This window comes from Amblyomma mixtum, chromosome 6 (assembly GCF_055824585.1).
Source record: "Amblyomma mixtum isolate Tamu chromosome 6, ASM5582458v1, whole genome shotgun sequence".
Classification (NCBI taxonomy): domain Eukaryota; kingdom Metazoa; phylum Arthropoda; class Arachnida; order Ixodida; family Ixodidae; genus Amblyomma; species Amblyomma mixtum.
In genome coordinates this window covers 126,657,837-126,677,066 of record NC_143017.1, presented here as the reverse complement: position 1 = coordinate 126,677,066, position 19,230 = coordinate 126,657,837, and the positions used below count along the sequence as shown (strand labels likewise).

At 52.3% G+C, this 19,230-nt stretch overlaps 1 protein-coding gene across 8 annotated transcripts in view; it reads left to right on the top strand.

The window, feature by feature from the left end:
• LOC149340314 (uncharacterized) overlaps positions 1-19,230 on the top strand; it is a 628,908-nt gene that overhangs the window by 458,948 nt on the left and 150,730 nt on the right. For 5 of the 8 annotated variants that reach the window (XM_089549065.1, XM_089549064.1, XM_089549063.1 and 2 more), the window contains one exon: positions 6,950-7,083. The exons of 2 other annotated variants lie outside the window; for them this stretch is intronic. In XM_089549065.1, coding sequence (XP_089405191.1) covers positions 7,002-7,083 — 82 coding nt within the window. In that variant the 5' untranslated portion in view covers positions 6,950-7,001. Of the gene's footprint in view, positions 1-6,949; positions 7,084-17,506; positions 17,977-19,230 lie in introns of those variants that run through there. One more of the 8 variants, XM_089549070.1, reaches the window with a different exon arrangement.

The window sequence follows — 19,230 nt, the reverse complement described above, 5'->3', positions numbered from 1 at the left end:
CTGGACTGCCGGGCCTTGGGAAAGAATTTACACCTCGGCACGAAGAGAGGCAAAATATCGACAGCGCCAACGAGCCGTAACGTTTTCGGCGGAACTCGTGAGATTTGACTGCCTCCTCCGCGGTATACGCGCCGGGCATCAAATTCAAGCAGGCGCATTTTTTCGCCCGTCTAGCCCCGAGGTGCGGATGTTGAGAGTGGATGGAACGCGCGCTGTGTGCTTCCCTCGCGGGCGCCTTTCCTTCTCTCTGCGGGTAATCTGGCTCGCGCGGGGTCTGGCGGCACTCGGCGCGCCCGGAGGCTGTCGGGAGCGTAACATGTTTTGCGGTCTCTCACGCGCGACGTGGCTGTGACTTGGAAGCCTCCGCTAAAGTAGGGAAAACATCGCCCCCCTCCCTCCTTCGCCGGGAATTGTCCCGCCACCTGCGTGTGGCTGCATGTTTGCGTGTTTTGTCGTGGGCTCGAAGCTCTTGTCGGCAATTTCTCGACCGCCTTTGCACTCGAATGCTCATCCTCTTCTTCCGTTAACTTGCATGAGCCCTGTGTAAACATGGGTGCCGGTAATGAGCGTAATTAAGCAGTACTAGGCCGAATAGAGATCTAAAAAAAACGCTATTCTACGAAACCTTCACTTTCGCGTTGACGTAATTATTCCTGTGTCGTTTTCGCGGCTATTCTTGCACCAGCGCTTGCACTGACCATCGTTGACCGTCTTTATTAACCTTTCTTTTTGTTGTTGTTTGTTTTCCCTTGCAATTTCTGAGTACCTCGGCAGCTTTTAGTATGTTGCAATCTCAGAGTCTTTCACTTTAATCATCTCTTTTTCCATCACCCAGTTGAATAATTCTCGAGTGACGTCAGGCGTCGATTCTGTCGCATAAAACAAGAAGCATTCAAGGAACCCGATGGTGGCACCCCTCTAGGAGCGGTCGAAAAGGAATGAGTCGCTTACTGAATTCGAGCCCCGCACGTTTCCTCGCCGCCGAGTCGCGACGCGAGTGGCTGCAAGGGGCAAGGGGCCACCCCTCTCTGCCCGCGTGCGTGCTCTAAGCAGCGGTTGCGTGCGTGCGCGCTCTCTCTTGCTCATTTGCATCCGCGTCGCCGGGTCTGAGCTCAATGGGTTCTGGCGGCGCCATTAGCATACGCGGGCGGCACGTCTCGCGCCGAATGGAGCGCCGGCTCAACCCCTTCGGGCGTCGCTTTGCGCCACGCTGCAGCTCGCAGACCCCGTGCGAGCACCCCGTTCGTGCATGCGAGAAAACGCTAGGCGCCGCCTTCTTCGCCGTTTGCACTCGGCTGCAGCCGCTGGCTGCTAGCGGTGCCTTCCCTTCCCTTTCCTTCACCTTTTCCATTTTCCGCCTCTCGCATCGTCGTCCCTGCGCGCTTGGTTGTGCTCGGTTTAATCGCTGCTGTGAACTGTATGAACGTCTCAGATAGCACAGGCAGCCATGGTTGTTCCTTCGTGTTGCGTCTGTGCATCTTTGTAACCGACGGAATACTGAAGCGTGGGCGCAAGGTTTTTAAATTTTGCGCTGGATAAAAGTGCTTTGCACTCAACTCTCTCTTCAGCTTGTAATGGAGTTCGGGTGGGGCAGACTGAAATACGTGTTAACATATTTAAACAACGCGTCGGAGTTCCCTTAATTTAGATCTTCGTTATCCCCCTTGTTCGCAATGAACGCTAGATTACCGCTATCAAATAATGTTTTCTGCCTGCACTGTGCTGGACATATAACTAATTAATTAGTGATTGAGCTTGAATTCCGTCCATCTTTCAGTGCTTATCCTTTGTGTGCTACACAAACGGGTGTGAACTGTGTGCGCTTGCGAACACAGGATCAATGCACTGCGCCCCGTTTGATAGCCTACTATGTCGGCACTTTCGGATGGTGAACTCGCTGCAGCAAAAACAAATGGATGTTTCATTTCTCTTCTATTTTTTCTCGACTTACTCATTGATTTAGTCTGGGATCATTTCGGTATTGACATTTCGCCCTGACATCGGATAGATGTTCTGTTTAAACAAGGTTTCTGACAAAAATGAACCATTTGTGAAGCCGAAGCAAACTCCCCGTTGAGTCGTGCAGGATAGAATACGCAAACACACCGATAATGCGCAACACTTATCGCTTGGCCATAGTTAGTCCACAGTGGCAAGATTTAACGACGCGTCAGTGGCTTGGAAATAAAACACTAAATCGTTACAACTCTGTGTACGGCAGATCGCACGACCGTCCTCCAGCCAGACTGCGTACTTGCTTAAAAAGAGCCGAAAATTCTTTAAGAGCGACAGGTTGTCATGTGGTTATTGAATAGAAACCGCCTCGTGACATTTATTCTTCGTGTGGTGTCGAAAAGATCTTGCATAATCCGCTTGGTTGTCATGCGAGACAAGCAGCCTAATTTCTCGCGGCACGTTAAATGATGCCGATTACTTAATCCGTCGGAATGAGAAAAAAAAGTGCTGTGGGGAAAGCTAACGTCGGCCATTAAGGGATATTGTCGAGCGTTCAAGTTCTCTTCTCCTTAGTGATTTTCTGGTTCTTTTCCCTCAACCACAATTGTTACTTATTGCAAAGTACATGGTTTTGAATTACCGCTTGCACCTGAGAAAAAAAAAAGAATATTATTGTGTCGAGTGGATGTATGGAGCAAGTGGAATCAGTGCCTCACTTCGGTAGCGCTGTGCGTTGTTATTTTATGCTTCGCTCATGCCACGGTGACTCAGCGACTCTCGTTCTACTGCGTACGAGGTCGCGGGTTCGATCCGGGGCGATATGTGAAAATGTTGGTTTTACTACATTCTTGTGCACGTTAAAGTTAATGGTGTGCTGGGGGTACACCTAAAGGAATTTTTGGTAATATATATGCTCTGCTGGCGAATTCTGCCAAGGAATCTTGTGTAATAGTAGAGGGAACGAGGGCTTTCACAACGAACTCGCTTAATGCCCCATAATTCCCGTCATTGCCGTAGTAAAGCAACATCTGTTTGACGGTTGCAGAGGACCAAAGCGCTATATTGTCATCTGTTGTTATCGCTCAGTGGAATTACGAGTATGAGTGCGAAGGCACCTAGTCGCATATTAAATGCCTCAGACGGAATGAGGTGACTGTAAGTGCGGCCGAGTTCCTCCCTTCTGCATATTAAAGATGTGTAGGTGACCCTGACATCGCTCTTCACATTTTACACTGACGTCGTTTCGAAAATTCGAAATTTTTGCTTAATGTATTTTGTCGGCATGATGAACGCAAGCCAGGAGGGGGATGATTTAACGGCTATATTATAAATCGACTTCCATTCCACCTCTATATTTTTTTGTCTCTCTCTCTCTCTGTAATTAGCTCGAGCAGTGCGACAGCCCCACTACTGCTGGGACGTTTGGTCGAGCGGCAGGTTATAAACCCGAAATAGAATGGAGAGAAAGAATTGCGTCAGTGTACGGGCCCTACAGACCCTGTCGTGTGCTATCACGACTCTAATCATCGATATACACCGTAAGAAAACCTGTGCGAGCGTACGGATTTTTCTTTTTTTGGAGACAATTGGGTGCTTGGCATAATTCCAGCAATTAGTTTGACTTTGGCCTTGCTAAAGAGCAATAAGCGGCCTTCCGTTTTTCCCGCCTATACGTATAACAGTCAGTCTTGGACGCTTGCGCGCGCGTGCGTGTCTGGATGCCGTTGTGCGGTTGCGCAGACGCTGTTTCTTTTCCCGGCGACGCGTTTGTCTCCCGACTGGGCGTATATGGGATCGCGTTATGCAGCGCCGAGCCACTTGCGCCGCATCGTCGTATTCGGGCATGAGAAGAAAGCGCGCGCAACGTACAATTGCTTTATCTTCTTGACCACGACGCTTTCGAATTTTCAGCTCTCGCCACTCGGCCGCTTTCTTATATTCTCATTGCGCCCGCTTTGCCGCATACGCTTTGGGCGCAGCCTCGATGAATACGTTAAGAAACGCGCATCGCCTCGGCGGTCGGCGCAGACTTTTAAATATGGGCGCCGCTTTGTTTCGCGTTTGCTTTCGGGATGCGGCCGTCGTTTCGCTCCAAAGCTGCTTTCCAATGCCGCTGTGCGCGTATGGAGGAGGAACCGTCTATTCTTTTTTTTTTTTTTTCATACGCTTTATTCCACTTTAGTGTGCCTGCTTTATCATATTCAGCGTTTGTATACGCGCGACTCTGGAGGCCAGTCTGGAATAGATATATCGGCCGCTCTTTGTGCCTGGCAGGCCGCCTCTCCTCCCGCGGCCGCTGCCGCGGAATTGCGCGCATGCGGCCGCAGCAAAGGCCGTGCGCGCTGCTGCTCCGGAGCGGCGGCGATGCATCTCTCTTGGAAGCGGGCCGCGCACCGCACCAGCAGGCGCCGCCGCGGAATTGGCGATTCCGCGATATATGCGCTTTCGTGGCCGTCTGTGTTTACGCAGATGACCGTATATACGCGCGGGCGCGCGCGCTCTCTGCGCTTTCGTATTTCTGCGGTCCGTTCTTATTCCGATATGCTGATGGCGCGCCCGAGCCACAATTGACGCACGAAGGAACGATAGAGATTGAGGTCCGTCCACTCCCTTCCGGCCTTTCTTCGTCTGATCTCTTCATATGCGGCGGCCTCATCTTCTTGCATGCGATGCGCGCGGCCCTTACCCTCTCTTTCCCCCTCACCCATCTTGCGCGTTCTTCTGTGTTTATTTTTTCAAATTTCCGCGCGGAGAAAGTTCGTTTTGAATGGTCCTTCGCCCTTCTTCGCATTCGGGTGGAATACATAGGGTTCAGCTGTCTAAAACCCCTTCTTACGCAACGACTCCTTCTATTTGTTCTTTCTACGTCCTCCTTCCTTCTCTCTTCCTTCTCTTTGTAGCAATTCTGGCTTTTCTATCCACTTTCTCCTCTTAAAGCGCCATCTCTAGAGAGTTTTTTCCGCCTATTTTGTGGCTCGTATCGTTTCTTTCTTGGTGCACACTACATCTCCATTGCCCGCCCCTCGCTCTTAGGAGAAGTCGCCCGCGTGATGGCTCGTTTGGCTTTTCTTGCCTTTGCGCCTGTTCCCTGCCCTCATCATACACCGCGGCCTTTCTCGGGAGAAGGCGAAACAGCTGCGCTTTATAACGTCGTTCCAAGACGGCGCGGGGGCCTCGTGTGTCTCGCGGTGCATGATGCCTCCTGCATGCGCAGAATGAGGTCGCCGTCGGCTCTGCGTTGTTTAGCCGGACGTTGTTTTTGTGCTTCTGATATACGTTCTCCTGTGTTGCCTACAGTTGTAATACTGCTCCCCCTTGCACCTTTCTATGCGGTAGGTAATTTCTACTGGGCGCTAGATTAATGTTCTTTAAGAAAAAAACATGAAATGCTTCTAGCTTTCATTCTCTGGAAATTCAGGCGAACATCGTTCGGAAACCGCTGCGAACATGAGGTCGAACATACATAAAACCGAACTTTTCTGAAAACTTCGGAACTTTCCCGTCGGAATGGTAACAAGCGGAAAGAAGCCTGCCTTGAGCGGCATTCGAACCGGCGCGGGCGCAATCATAGCATCTTCGTTTCTCGATGCCTTTAACCACTCGGCCAACGCTGCATCCTCTCGCGTTCTCTAACTGGTCGCCTCTTGTGCTACTGCTTTAATCAGTCGGCGTCGTCGTTTTTTATCCGTTAGCTTTGGTTAGTTTTGCGATTCGAGGTGCAAGCGTAGACGGCACGCTCTTTACGTGGTCGAGAAACGTCTCATGACGTGCGGCTCTTCAAGCCTTGAAAGCAGCCACGGAGGCCATGCACAATGCCGGTTCGAGAAGATGGCTGTACATCGAGTAGCCAAAAGACCTGGCCAATACGCGAGTGCGGCTACCTCCATCTATGAGGCTTCCTTGAAGGTGTTACGCCTTCCCTGCTATGCATTCTATGCTTACACCTACTCTCGACTACGAGATGCAAGACTATGCTTTATTTTTTTTTTACACCAGCACTACGAAAGCGTGAAAAAGATGTGGAGACGCGTGTAATTTTTTTTCTAGTTTTTGGCGTAAATATTCGAGAAAGCCGAGAGAGGACCACAAGGTGTGGCCCTTCACTGTTGTACGCCGCAACCCAAGAAGCAAAGGTAATCGGCCCAATGTTGGAAACGAAGGCAGGTCCTACAAAGGGCCAGAGTGAAACCAACCATTCATAATCTTGGGCCGATTACCTGTGCTGTTGCTTGGGAAGGAAAGACTTTCGCCTTTAGGAATGGGCACGCCGTGACCGCCTGCACATGCGTCTTTTTACCGCATGAAAGCATAACCACGCAGCCACTGTTAAGACATCTATTGTGCACAATACGTCTTTTGGCTACGTAGCTCCAATCGCGAAGTGAGGAGCTTTAGGAGGGTGTTGTTGACAACCCGAAGTATTATTCATGTCCGTGATTATTAAGCAATCATTAAGTGGTCGCATAGCGTTACGGGGCGGAATACAATATTCGCTTGCTGTGCATTGCGCGCAGACTCGTGTATTCGTAATTGCCGCAAGGAAATTGCTAGAGGCGACAGAAGGACGAAACAGCCGCGGAGTATGTGTTGTTGACTGTGCGGGGAATTGCACATGCCTTATGCACCTATGTTTTTAGCGCCTTTTAGATATTTGCATATATTGCAGCTTGCTGCAAGCGTGGAAGCTGGGGTCCACGCCACCGCGTTTTAGCATATCTTTATATGTCAGAAGCTCGTGCGTGCATGCACACATGCAGCTGCGTGTTTGCAATCTTCCACTTACTTCATTCAGCCGACAATAAAGCTGCTCTGCCGTTCTGAAACAGCGAGCGACCTGGATAGTCCCGCCTTCGGTGCCTTTCCGCGTGTTTTTCTTGCAGTCTGTTGTAAGTGGGAGTTCTCGCTACTACATATACCCGACCTTACTAGTTTGTTCTCTCGGTTTCCTAACGCCTGTGTTGGCCATTCCTGTTTTTCTCTCTCTCTGCTGCAGGTAAGCGTCACAGAGCGCTGTGTGTGTACGCTGGGAGGGAAACCGCCGGGAAATGACGTTAAAGAGCCTGGGCGGCTGCCGTCGCTTCAGCGTTGCCCCCAACGACGACTTTGCCGAGCGGAGGTTCTACAAAGGTAACCGTGATCTCTACGGGAGGCCAGGGGCCCGGTGCCTGGCAGTTTGCCTTGTCACGGGTCAGCGAATTTCGCTGTCCTGAGCGCAGCTTAGTGGGTTACCGACAGCGCGTCCGTTTGGCCTGAATAGTTTATCCTTCCGGTTGTGGATAAAGCTGTAACTAGTGACATGTGTGATGCCTCCAGGCTGCACATAGGGCTATGAGATTAGTTAGTGGAGGGCTCCGGATTAACTTCGGCCGCGTGGAGTTCTTTAACGTGCGCTCACACCGCACAACATTCGGTCCCCTTTGGATGTTGCTTACTTCGCAATCCGGCATCCATGGCCTAGGTTCGATCTCGCGACTTAGGGCTCTGCAGCTGAACGCCACACCTACAAACTCACCGCGGCCGGTTACTGCTAAACTGATTCCTCGGTTCCAGAGAACTGCTCCTTTGTGAAACTCGACAGTATAATTTTTTGTACAATATCGGCTTAATTTCTTCTCCAGTCTTAATATGTTTCCGTTTATGTATTTTTGCCGAAAAGGGCCAAAAGACTGGAAGAAAAGCTCTGAACGCTAGCTGCTGGATGGTCGCTGTCTTTCAGCGGTTCAACACAGATCACTGCCTGCTTCATTCGCATTGACGACAAGCGCTGTGCTGCAGAACAGGGGCACAAACGCCCAACTTCTCGACGAATGTCGCCTCCAGCGTAGCGCGAGCCTGGCACGCCGCCGTTGCTCGCGCCCTGGCGCCGTAGCGCCGGCGCGGCGTCACCAAGGACGCCTCGGAGGAGGCGGCGCGGGCCGCGTGCCTCGTCTCCCCTCCCCTGCGCGCTCCGCTGGCGCGCGCCGCAGCGTCGAGCGGCGGCGTCAGGAGCGCGTGCGCGCTCCCGCCCTCATTTGCATATCGGGCAACGGCGGCGGCGCGATGTTCTCCTGCGCGCGAGCAAATATTCTCAAAGGGACCGCCCCGCGCGTCGGCCCAAGGGGCGCCCCTATTTGCATATGAATCAGCGCGCGCGCGCCGCCGAGCACCGGAAAATTCCCCCAGTGCACCGGTGCGCTTCTCCCCGCGCACCGGTTTCCCCCCTCTCTCTCTCTTTTCCCCACCGACAGCGGGAGCGTGTACGTGGGAAAGACCCCCCCCCCCCCCCCCCGTTGTTTTTTATTTATTAATTTCTGCTATCGCTCCTTGCGGGGAGGGCCGCGCTGGAGATAGGTTCGCGCTTGGGCCGCGTTGTCTGTCAACAGCCTGCGCGAAATTCGTCGTCATCCACCGCGATTGTGTGTGTACTTGTGTTTAGGCATACGATATCCCTGGCCTGGCGAAATTGCGAGCCAAGTGTGCTCGCCGGCGACGATTCGGTGAGTGGGGCCGGAGGGGAGACACGGTGAACTTCATTTTACCAGGCTTTAGTATCCCCCCTCCCCCTCCCCCTTTTTTTTTTTTGTTACTGGGAAGATATCTGCATGAAGGTGCGAGTTTCCGCCGTTTTCTGGCTATGGTGGCACAGCCGAAGCGGTTTCTATGGCCAGTTCATGAAATCGCCACGGAAGCCTCTTCGCGTTTATTTCGGTTCTTTGCGCAATAAAATGCAAATAAATACTGCTTGTGCAGCGAGCATAGTCTAATCGCCGTAGTGTTTGTCTGGTGAGTTTGCTTTATCTTGTAAACAGTTTTATACAGGGTGTCCCAGCTAACTTGGACCAAAGTTTATAAAAAAACTAAGCGTTCTTCAGAACGGAAATCGCGTGGATGTTGTTAGGGTTCATCTAAAGTTAGAGTACCATTTTTTCCCTCCTCCTATTTGAATAATTGGTCGGGATAAATAAATTAACTTTTTAAATATGGCTTGACACGTTCAGGCGTCAATAGAAAAGTTGTGGAGCTCCACAAATATTGTCCAAACCAGGCACTTCCAACGAGATCGACTTAGCGTGGCCGTTTTTATTGGGGAAAAACGAAAGCCCGCGGAGTTTAAAAAATACTACGTACAGTGGGCTCCGTGCGCTCGTACGCGCCGCGATTACAGCGCTCTCATCCGTGCTTTGTAAAAAACATCACCCGCTTTGCGCCTTTCGTGCTGCCCAAGACAGGGCTTCGCGTTGTGCTTGGTTTCAAGGTAAGCGCCAATGGGTACGGGCGGCAGTTGGAAAGAGCTGCTCCAGTTTCTGCAGCGATAATTGCGCTCTCACGTTAGCAGAATGCAAGCGGAGGAACGATGACAATCTCTATGTTACCTTTCTTTTGCTGTCTACTTAGCGCTTGCCTCATCACAGGTCCTGCCAAAGTTAACTTGTCGAGAGAGGCTCTTTGGATAGAGCTAATCCATCCGTGCGAAGCACTGTGTCCGGACCGGTAAAAATTAGGTGCTGTACTTTCCAGAGGTGTCGGTTAACTCGTATTCATCAGCTGGAAATGCCTGCTAAGTGCACTGTCACGCTTTCTCTTAACTTTGCTAGTTCGGGTTCTTCCCGATTGCGCGTGCTAACCGCATGGTCGCCTTTCGCTTTCCGATTCTCGTGGCGCTCGCTCGAAGAATGTGCTCGGCGACGTGCCTCATGCTTGCTCGCCTTCTCCCCAAGGTGCCCCCATCCGCACCCGAATGCGAATGAAAGGGCCCGCGCGAGCGCTTTTATTGGATGCCGTCCAGAGGCACGGAGGCTTTGTCTGCATCAAGCGAGGACAGCTGTGCACTTCGGCCGCTCCTCGCTGCTGCGAAGGCGTTGACGTGCTTGTGCAACCGCCACGCAAACGTATTCGCCCTCCTTGTCTCCAGCTGCTTGTCTGGTTTGGTATGGACTCACTACATGTAGTAACAACTGTCGCACATCCTCCTGAAGGCGGCAGCGTAGAAGGCACGAACTGGGTCGCCTTGTTAGTTCGGTTCGATCCCGATATGCGGCAGATGTCCGTGTCCAAGCGCAGTTTAGCGCTTCGAAGCTCAGCACGCAGTAGAGGAGGTAACCTCGTGCGTGTGGTAAAAGGGATGCATGCTTGGTTCTCATCTACCGTATATCGGTGGCCTCACTCTCTGCCTACTGGTTTGTTGTTGTTGTTAGTGGCTATTTATTGGTACACTCTAAGAAATAAACCGGCCCAGAGGGGAGTAAAGACAACTTTAGTCCTCAAAACGGGTCGTTAGTCCCTAAATTTGCACACGACACTCTTCTTGCCACAAATGTTCGCCGTGCGCAAACTCAACAGACTAACTACCGAGAAAGAGAGTAACGGGGGGCGAACCGCAGCATAGCAGCACGCGAAAATTTACGCGAGAAGACTCCGACTGCAATAGTACTCGATTTTTGAAGCGCAGGGCGCACCGCCGCTGCCTGTGGCGAAGCGGGTACCCTTTCGCGTGAGAAAAAGGCTTCGTGCTACCGAAACGGCTGGCAGCTGTGCAAGTGCATAAACAAATACTACGAGCTTCAATGCGTGTCGAATGTGAGTTGTAAAGGTTAGGGTTCAGCAAGTACACGTAGTTTCATATCGTTGCTGTACATGTTTACGAGCTTATGGGATACTGTGCAAGTAACGGCCACACTTAGCGAACCGGAGGGTGGCAAGCAGTCAATTCCCTGTCACCGCTGTCCGCCAGTAACAAAAAAGGAAGTGAACCATCGCCTTTTATATTTGTTTTCAACAGGCTGTAATGTGCAGCTGCCAATTGCAAGAAGTAAGACCACCTTATAAGCAAAAAAATAAACTAAAAGAAAACAACTGTTGTGGTTGTGAAGTACCGGCCGTAATGTACACACAGTTCAGCACCTCTTTTTTGGCCAAAACGCGATTTAAACCGTTGTGCGTGCGCATTAAAGCTTGCCGCAGGTTGTTCCAAAAGCATATGACACAAAAATCACCATACTGTGCTATAAACAGCAATATGTTTGATAACAGTTTGAGCGGTAAAGACAGACAATGTGTGTGCTTTGCATATAAGGCTTTTATTTTCTAGCTCGGACCGTCTGTTGGGGTGGTGTAGTCGTATCCGCACGTTGTCGGTTCGAATCCTGGTCTTTTCATGCATGTTTATTTCTGTTTCCTTTATCGTTGTTATGTGTGTCAAGCTCTGTCGTAAACATCTCCCCCTCTTAATTACGCTGAAAATCACGCGTCGTTTGCTTTTTTTCATTAAACATCTGCTCCCGGGGACTAACTGTTGCACCCTTTCCAGGGGACCAACAGTTACACCCTTTTCACTTAGTCCCGAAAAGGATGATTGCCAGTAGCAGGTCAGTTAGTCCCCAAAAAGACTAACCTCTCGCCTCCTGTTAGTCCCTTTTGTCTAAGAGTGTAATAATAAAATAAAATATGAAGAGAAAAGATGCTGCTAGCCGCGGCATCTGTCATCGAAGCCTGAAGCACCTGAGCTGCGGCTACCGAGAATAAAATGAGACGGAGAGGACAGGGAGTAGGAAAGAAAGGGGGGAGCGATAGAAGAAAGGATAGGACTAGGGCGGCAATATACACTATATACTGGTTTCTGCGCCCTTTCCTCTTTGCGGAAAACAAGAGTCGTTTATGGACATCCTGCTCGATGTCTAGTCGGGCAAGCGCTTACAATTTGCTCAGAAATGTCTGACGTGCTCACTTTTTTTTTTCATTTTCTGTCCAGCGAGTAGCTGTATACTTATACAGAGTATTGACATTTTCAGGACCACATTTATGCTGCTGCTGCGAGGGATGAGCGTTCGCCACCTTGTACCAGTAATAGTAATAGTACAGTTCAACCGCTGCCGCCAGGCTCTGAAGTAAACGTGTCGACTCTGCTGGCTTGGCAGTGCTGACTGTTTGGGCCGTTGTAGCGGTGAAATCAAGGTAAATGATGTCAGTGCGAAATATCAAGTCTACTTAACGTGATCTACTAATATAATATAAGCCTCATCGCTCTGGGGCGTTACATGGTCCAAGCGCATTTCTTTAGCCTCGAATTTTCGTTCCGCGGGGGTCCCTGCTTAGCAGCTAAGCGTTCGCTGAGGGTGAAAGGCGCAGCGGCGAAGGGCACAGTGCGTGCACCTGGTGTTTCTTGCCTCTGACCCTTGAGCCAGTGGCCGCGGGGCCCGTCAGGGAAAGAGGGCTCAGGGGGCGCCTGCTTTCGAGCTCTGCTGCCACTGACCCCTTGCCTGTGACCTGTAGAGGCAGCGTGGCGTGGCTGTTGCCGCGATAAACGGTTTGGTTGCCTGGCGACCTCCCTTCCTTTCCCCCAAGCTCTCTTCCTCCAAACCTCCTAATTCCGCGATAATTAATCGCAGCGGATTATCTCCGCCTCCGTAATCCCGCCGCCCTCTCTTTCTTTCTCTCTTCCCCTGCCCCGGGTCTGATTTGCGGAGCCGAGGGCTGTTCTTTTTTTCCTCCCTTCCCTCGGCCTCCTCCCCCGGTGCGCGGATCCCGGCACTCGGGTCTCTCGTTTTCCTTTTCCTCCCTCCCTCCCGCTCCTCCTCTTCCCCATCCTTTCGCGCGGTGCGGCCTCGTTTCCTTCGGCGCTCGTCCTTTCGCCGGTCCTTTCACCAGATCTCGGGTCGGGCGGTCGGTCGCGCACGTATACGTGTTTACGGCCGCCGGCGAAATGTGTCAGCCAAACGTGGCCGCTTACGCCGATCCCCGATCGGGGCAAAAACAACCGGATTACGCTGACCCGCGCCGCTCTGTGCGTGTGTGTGCCCGAGCATGGTCGCCGGCCGTTGCCCCTGGCGCGATTACTGCGGCCCGGTGCATGCGCATGCACGTGTGTGCCCGTGCGCTCCTCTGTCCTGTCGTGCCCTTTCTGCTTTTTTTTTTTTTTGATGCTGCTGCTTTCAGGAATTCATCAGATCGCAGCCGCATGCTGCCGACACGAGTCTTGGCGGCTTTTATTATGTCTTTTTTTACCCTCCGTTGATTGGCTACGGCTACTTCTCATTCCTTCTGGTTGCACTGTATGTAAGCAGCGTGCTGAGTGGCGAAATGACTTCCGTGGTCAGTACAAAACAAATACCAGAGTCTGGACTGCTGGGACCCTGAGCAAAGTGTTTTTTCTTTTGTTTTTCTTGCGAACGAGCTGAATGAAGGTAAACCCTTATTGTACAACCTTTCGTGCCGATCTTTCGCTCACACATTTTTTCTCTTTTCGCTTTGTTCGGCGTGAGTTCGTTCGTCCGCTTCGAGCTTGAGCTTTGTTTGGCACTTGGGCTTGATGATTTAGCGGTGATGCCCCTGTCGGTCGATGTTCGCAGGCCGCTACTCGAGAACTCGTAGATCGACGGGCCGCTCTCTGTTTTGCGAGCTGTAAGACAGAGTTCGGAAGTATTGGGACGAGATGCTCCAATTTTGCAGCCGGGTACTGTTGCCCTCCGAAGAATATTGGTCGTTGTTGCCGACAAACTATAGCGCCTGTTCTGGTCCCCGCTTTGTGGACCTGTCGAAGTGTGGTATGATGCGAGTACTCGGGGGGGGGGGGGGGGGCGCATTTTTCAGTTTATCCTGCGCGTGTTTTCGCCTGTAACCAAGCGACGCTTTCAGCGTCTCGCCTGTCCTCTCCACCTCGCAGCCGCGTACGCTAGCGCGCCTCTAGTTTGGACTCCACTCTTTTGTCACTCGACTTCGTAGTTTTTCTTTTGGCACCCACCGTCGCCGAACAATGACGACAGTGCGTCGCCTTCATGTTTGCAGCATTCCGCAGCCCTGTATTAAAGGAAAACATGTTCTCTAACTTTTTTTTGCGTTGCGTGTGTGTGCCGTTTGGCCGCACGCACAGACATGAACACCTCGGTGATCTCGTTACATACCTCCTGGTCGCGCGTGTGCGTAGGTATATATCTGCTCGCGCGGACACAGTATACACCCGTGGCTTCTTCACTTTCGGCCGCCGCGGTCAAAGCAAAAGGGAGCCCCGCCCCGCGTGGCGAGCGGGTCGCTCCTTTTGTTCGCGTTGCAACAGTGGGGCTCGTCTCGAATTGAATCCGTGTGGAGCAGCGCCCTATTCAGTTCGACGACGCAGCCGCTTTTTGTTGACGATCCCGTGGTGCGTGCCCGATCCGAGCCCAGTTCGAAGCGCGCGGCCTCGTCGGCACGTGTCATTCGTGCGTTCGTTCGGAGAGGCCTGTTGCTACTTGACCGTTTCAGTTCTTCATTGTGCTCGCTTCCACCTACCAGCCCCTCTTCCACCAACGCGAGGAGCTCTCTTTACACGCCGCTGACATGTGCTGCTCGCTCTGCTGTACGCGCTGGCGAAAAAGGGAACCGTTTTCGTGGTTTGTGGTTTTGTCGAGGCTCTCCACCGCGCGCTTCGTTTCGACGGGTGCATTCGAGTGACTTCCAAAATGGTGCTCACAGCGGTGGCAGCCTCCAAAGCGACCATTAAATTTAGCATAAACTTCCGACTTCCTAAACAGACGCATCGCGCACGTCAGGCATGCTTAGCTGCGGGGCAGTTTTCTACTCGAGGGCCCCTGAAGCTGCTTCTGACGACACTTGATGAGTCGGTTTATGCGCCGAGAGTGCTCAAGAGTAGCATGGCACAGTGCACTCACAAATTTCACTGTGCTGCCGCGTGTAATAAGTGAAAGCCAAGATATTTCGCCCGAATTTCTGTAATCTTTTTCATTTATTTTTTTTTGGGGGGGGGGGTGGGAGAGGGGTCATCGTGCGAGAGATGCTTCATCCAATAATATGTTTTTCCTCGCTAATTATTACATTTTCGTCGTGTCACCAGAGATGTGACTGTCTCCCCTTTGTTTCAGGGCGTTATAATCGCAAGTACAGCGCCGGCTTTATCGTGGTTCCAATCTGGTGGTTAGTCAGGGACTCGTTCAGCGGCTCAGTTTCAGTACATTCAGTGGCGACTTTCCCAGTTTGACCGCGGTTCGCTCACGGCGCTGCGTGCAATGTTCGTTTCATCGACTTCGGTTCCGAATGCGTTCGCTGCACTCCCGACTTGCGCGAAGAGAGCACACTCATTCTGGGGCCCTCGGCAAGCAAGCAGCAGCCCGGGGGGAGAAACCGGGCGCGCTGCTTTCCCTGCCGACTTCTATATTGGGAACGGCCTGGGAGAGAGCGTGCCAGCCGCCCTTTGTCCCCCGCCCCGAGCCCGGAGCCAAATTTGTGGAACAAAGGCGCCGCCGACCAACAAAGACGTACCACGTATGCAGACGCGGGAAGCACGGCCGAATCGACGGGCCGCGCCGCCTCCCGCCCGTGCGGGGTTTTGGGGTTCCGTGCTCGGTCGTTATTTCGCCTCCCAGCCGCTGCCGTGTTCAGGAGAGCAGAGGGAAATATATGAGTTCCGGGCAGTCCCGTGTGTTCTCCGCGACTTCGCGTCGGTCCCGTCGTCGTGGCCTGATCTGCCCTGCTGTTTGCTCGCGAGAACCACTTGCTTCCTCCAATGAATGTGGTCGAAATCTAAATCGTGACAGGTTTCGCCGTATTATAAATCTCTTTCGAAAGCATTTCTTTGGGACACTAACTGGAAACTTCATTGCTTTCGTAAAAGTTCGCACCTCCTTATTGTGGAGCTTTGAGGGCTTAAAGGGAAACTCCGGCGATTTTTCAACCATTCTAAGTTAATGGCTGATTTGTGTTCCTAAGAACCTCCTGTAATGTGTACGATAGAAGGTTTTCAAAAGTGACCCTAAAATAATTTTAAACAGCAAAAAACGCACAACTCGAAACCGAAACCGCAAAACCGAAACCGGGGAGGTGCCTTCGTGCGGCATTGACGTCACTGACGGGTTCGCCGCGCTGCGAAGTCCCCGAAGATATCGCAACTACCCTGAGCCACGCTGTCAACATGACTGAAAGCGCGGAGAACAGCTTTTCCGAGACCAGCGAGTCTTTAGAAGACGACTCATTCGACGATTTTGGACTGCACGAGTCGCCTTTCAGGTATGATCCACTGCCGCGCGAGCCCGCCGAGTCACACCACAGGCCGCGTCACCTGCAGCATGGAGACGGTCTGAACTCGGACAAGTTACTCGAGTCATTTACTTGACTTGATTCATTTGATTTATTACTGTTTGATTTGATTACTTGATTTGAGCCATTTCTCGTGCATGCATTTGTGACACAGTCGTCAGAACAAAAGTTAATGTGATGCTCCCGCTGACAGCTGTTCGTGTTGCGAGTGCCGGCCGACCCAGCCTGATGAAAGAATCGGCGCCCGAACGTTGCCGCGGTGCGCAACGTCCTTACAGGGGCATGCACCAGCAACAGTGTTCTCTTTGCGAAGCTTTGTCTCGACGGCGAGCTTTTGGAAGTGAGTTCACGCCATAATCCAACATACCGCTTCCTCTTGACGGCCGCGCTCGTTCAGTTGGCCGATGCGATGGGCGTTTGTACTAGAATAACGTTGGCACAGAATATGCCTTCAAACGTCGGTTGAACGAACCCTTAGCGAGTCGAAAGCTCTCTCTCAAGTACACGCTGTCTTCATAGCAACCTGGCGCGAAATGTTCCGAGCACAAGCGGGAATGCTTCCTCGGAGACCAGTTGACACGGCGGACAGCTCTCACCCACTTGTCGCGAAGGTTCTTATTACTAGGAAACCTACGGTAGATCACGCCCGTTGTCACAGATGAAGAATTTGTGCACCCTACAGCACAACAGAAGTTGCCGTGACCCATCACTCTGGTGTACACATCACATCAGGCACGTTGAGATGGCGCGAAACTGCACAGGCGGTCGAAATAATTCCGAAGACCTACACTACGGCACCCAGCTGTTTCTTCCTTTCTTCTTTCACTCCTTCTTACGTCGCGGTTGGGGTGTCCGTTACTGCGCCATTTACTTTCCTCAAAACCAAGTTCAGTTTTCCCCTCCACTGCCAACGCCAGCGCGCGCCCGACCAGCTTGACACGCCGACTCGCCAGTGACGTCACACTACAGGGTGGCCTGTAGAAGTTGCTCGATCAATGGGTGCCTCTCGCGTCGAGGAGCGCTTGTCTTCAAAATTCACTTGCGGAAAAACTACGCCGCTTTCAGGTGCGAAATTTTACATGAGACATCAGACTACCATATAGAATGCAGACTTAAAATTTCATTTCGATCGATGAACATTGAAAAATCGCCGGAGTTGCCCTTTAACGCTGTTGCTTACAAAGAATGAGCACGTCAGCAGCATGTGTTGTGCCTTCTGTTGAACTGGATTCGCCAGTCAACCGCTTGTTTCCCTAAAAGTGATCAACATCACGACAGCTGTTCGTCCGGAGCGTAGCCGAAGCGCAGCTCCTCCTTCCGCACACACTCTTTCTCTCCTGTGACACGCACGAGGCGCGCATACTTGCTCCGAGTGCCGGAGCGACGCGCCTCTCTCCGCCGCGGCGTCGTTGTGGTGGCGGACGGCAGCATCTTCCGACAAGGTCGCTCCCCATCCTCCGTCTCGGCCCCCCTCGGGAGAGGAGGCGACGTATGGAAAGAGCGCGCCCTTCCCCCACGCGGTGCGCTATTTTGCGCGGCGCGATTTGCGTGGTGGGCGCGCGGCGCGTGCGCACTATGCGCTCGCGGCGGTCTCCTCCTCTCCCTCCGGTGCGCGTGCGGGGTGCGCGCCGCCGCATGCGGCGGGAGACGCGAGAGGAGGCTCGTGAGCGCCCCAGCAGAGTGCAGCCAGCGGGAGAGACTTCTCGCCAGAGGGCGGCCGGGCACCATCGTCGAGTGTCGGCGATCAGCGCAGCGCCCGAACCCCCTCCCCGATGGGCCACGCGGCCGGCGGCGCGCCTCGCGGGCTGCGTCGTGCCGTCGCCGACCGGCGTGAGTGTGTGCTGTGAGCAGTGTCCCGTGGCGACGACGAAGAAGAGGGCACGGCGGCGGGCGCCGACGCCGGCCTGGACCCGCGGCCCGTGGACCTGCGCGCCTTGCGGCGCCAACGCGTCCCGGGCCCCCCGGGGGAACGCCGGGCCGCCGCACCACCCATGCTGCGGCTCCAGCTCTTCCGGCCAGGTACCTCTCCTCCCTCTCCACTCCTCATTTGGAGGAGGCGTTGATTGCCGTCGCGTCCACATGGCCCGGTGACGGCGAACGATGCGCTCCAAGGGGCCTTCTCACAGGCTCGCCCTGGCCTCGAACGCACGCTTATATAGTCGTTATGAGTGATGGGCGCTGTCAAAACTGTCGGTATCTTAAGAGGGGAAAAACGTTTCCCTAATGACGAGTATTTACCGCATTACTCGGCAGCATATGGGCACTCTCCGGGGGAAAAGCGATGACAGCCGCTTGAATCCATCGTGTCGAGGGGCACGAGAGGATCATCCGCCACTTATTTGTTTTTTGTTGGAGCCCGTCTTCCTAGGTCTTTGTTGGCAAATGTATGATTGATACAACGGTGTTCACACCAGATGCCAAATAAGCTTCGAGAAAAAATCGTGCTTCACGTTTGATTTTGTAAATCACAATAGTAAATTTTATATTTCGAAGACGAGTCACTTTCTTTATTGATGAATTTGTACACGAGGCAGGCAAATCCTTCATTATTCTAATCTATTCCTGCAGCTTAATTTCATTCCATACCAAAAAACATTGCAAACGAGTGAAAAAAGGCGCTGCTCTAAATGTTGGAACACATTTGTGCCCCCTAGTTTCCGCATCAAAATTTTAATGTATGCTTTGCTTGAACACATCCCGCATGTCTGTCCGCAACCGACAGCCTAGTCCCCGCTGCCGCATGTCGCATGGTATTACTTCCTAATCGTAAAAAAACTGTTACATGACGTGAGGGCATGAATGTTTTTGTTTGAACGTGAGCTAGTGTTTTAATCGTCGTGTATGCATACGTTTGCCAATTAAAATATGCGTAACCCGAGCTGCGAGTAAACACACTCGTGCTGCGGGAAGGCTGGGCGAAACCTGCATATCTAATGACATACCTGTATGACCATCTTCTATGAATAGGTGACAGCGAAGCCGGTTACGAAATATAAGTCGCTAAACCTATGGGAACGCGCAAATGAACCGGAGGCGGTGATGTATGCCTGTCGTCAACGCTTGCTCGTGTTTATTCAACTTTTTTTTTTTTTTTCAAGTGCTGTTATTAGCCATTTGTCTGCTTCGAAAACATTGTACTTCCCATCTTCTCTTTCGCTCCACCTTCTGTACTGTGTTTATTTCCATCTCATAAAGTTGTGCCCTACTGGGTGTCAGGCCATATTACTTGACAGTGTCCCGCGTTTAAATCCTTGACATTGAGACTGCACCGTT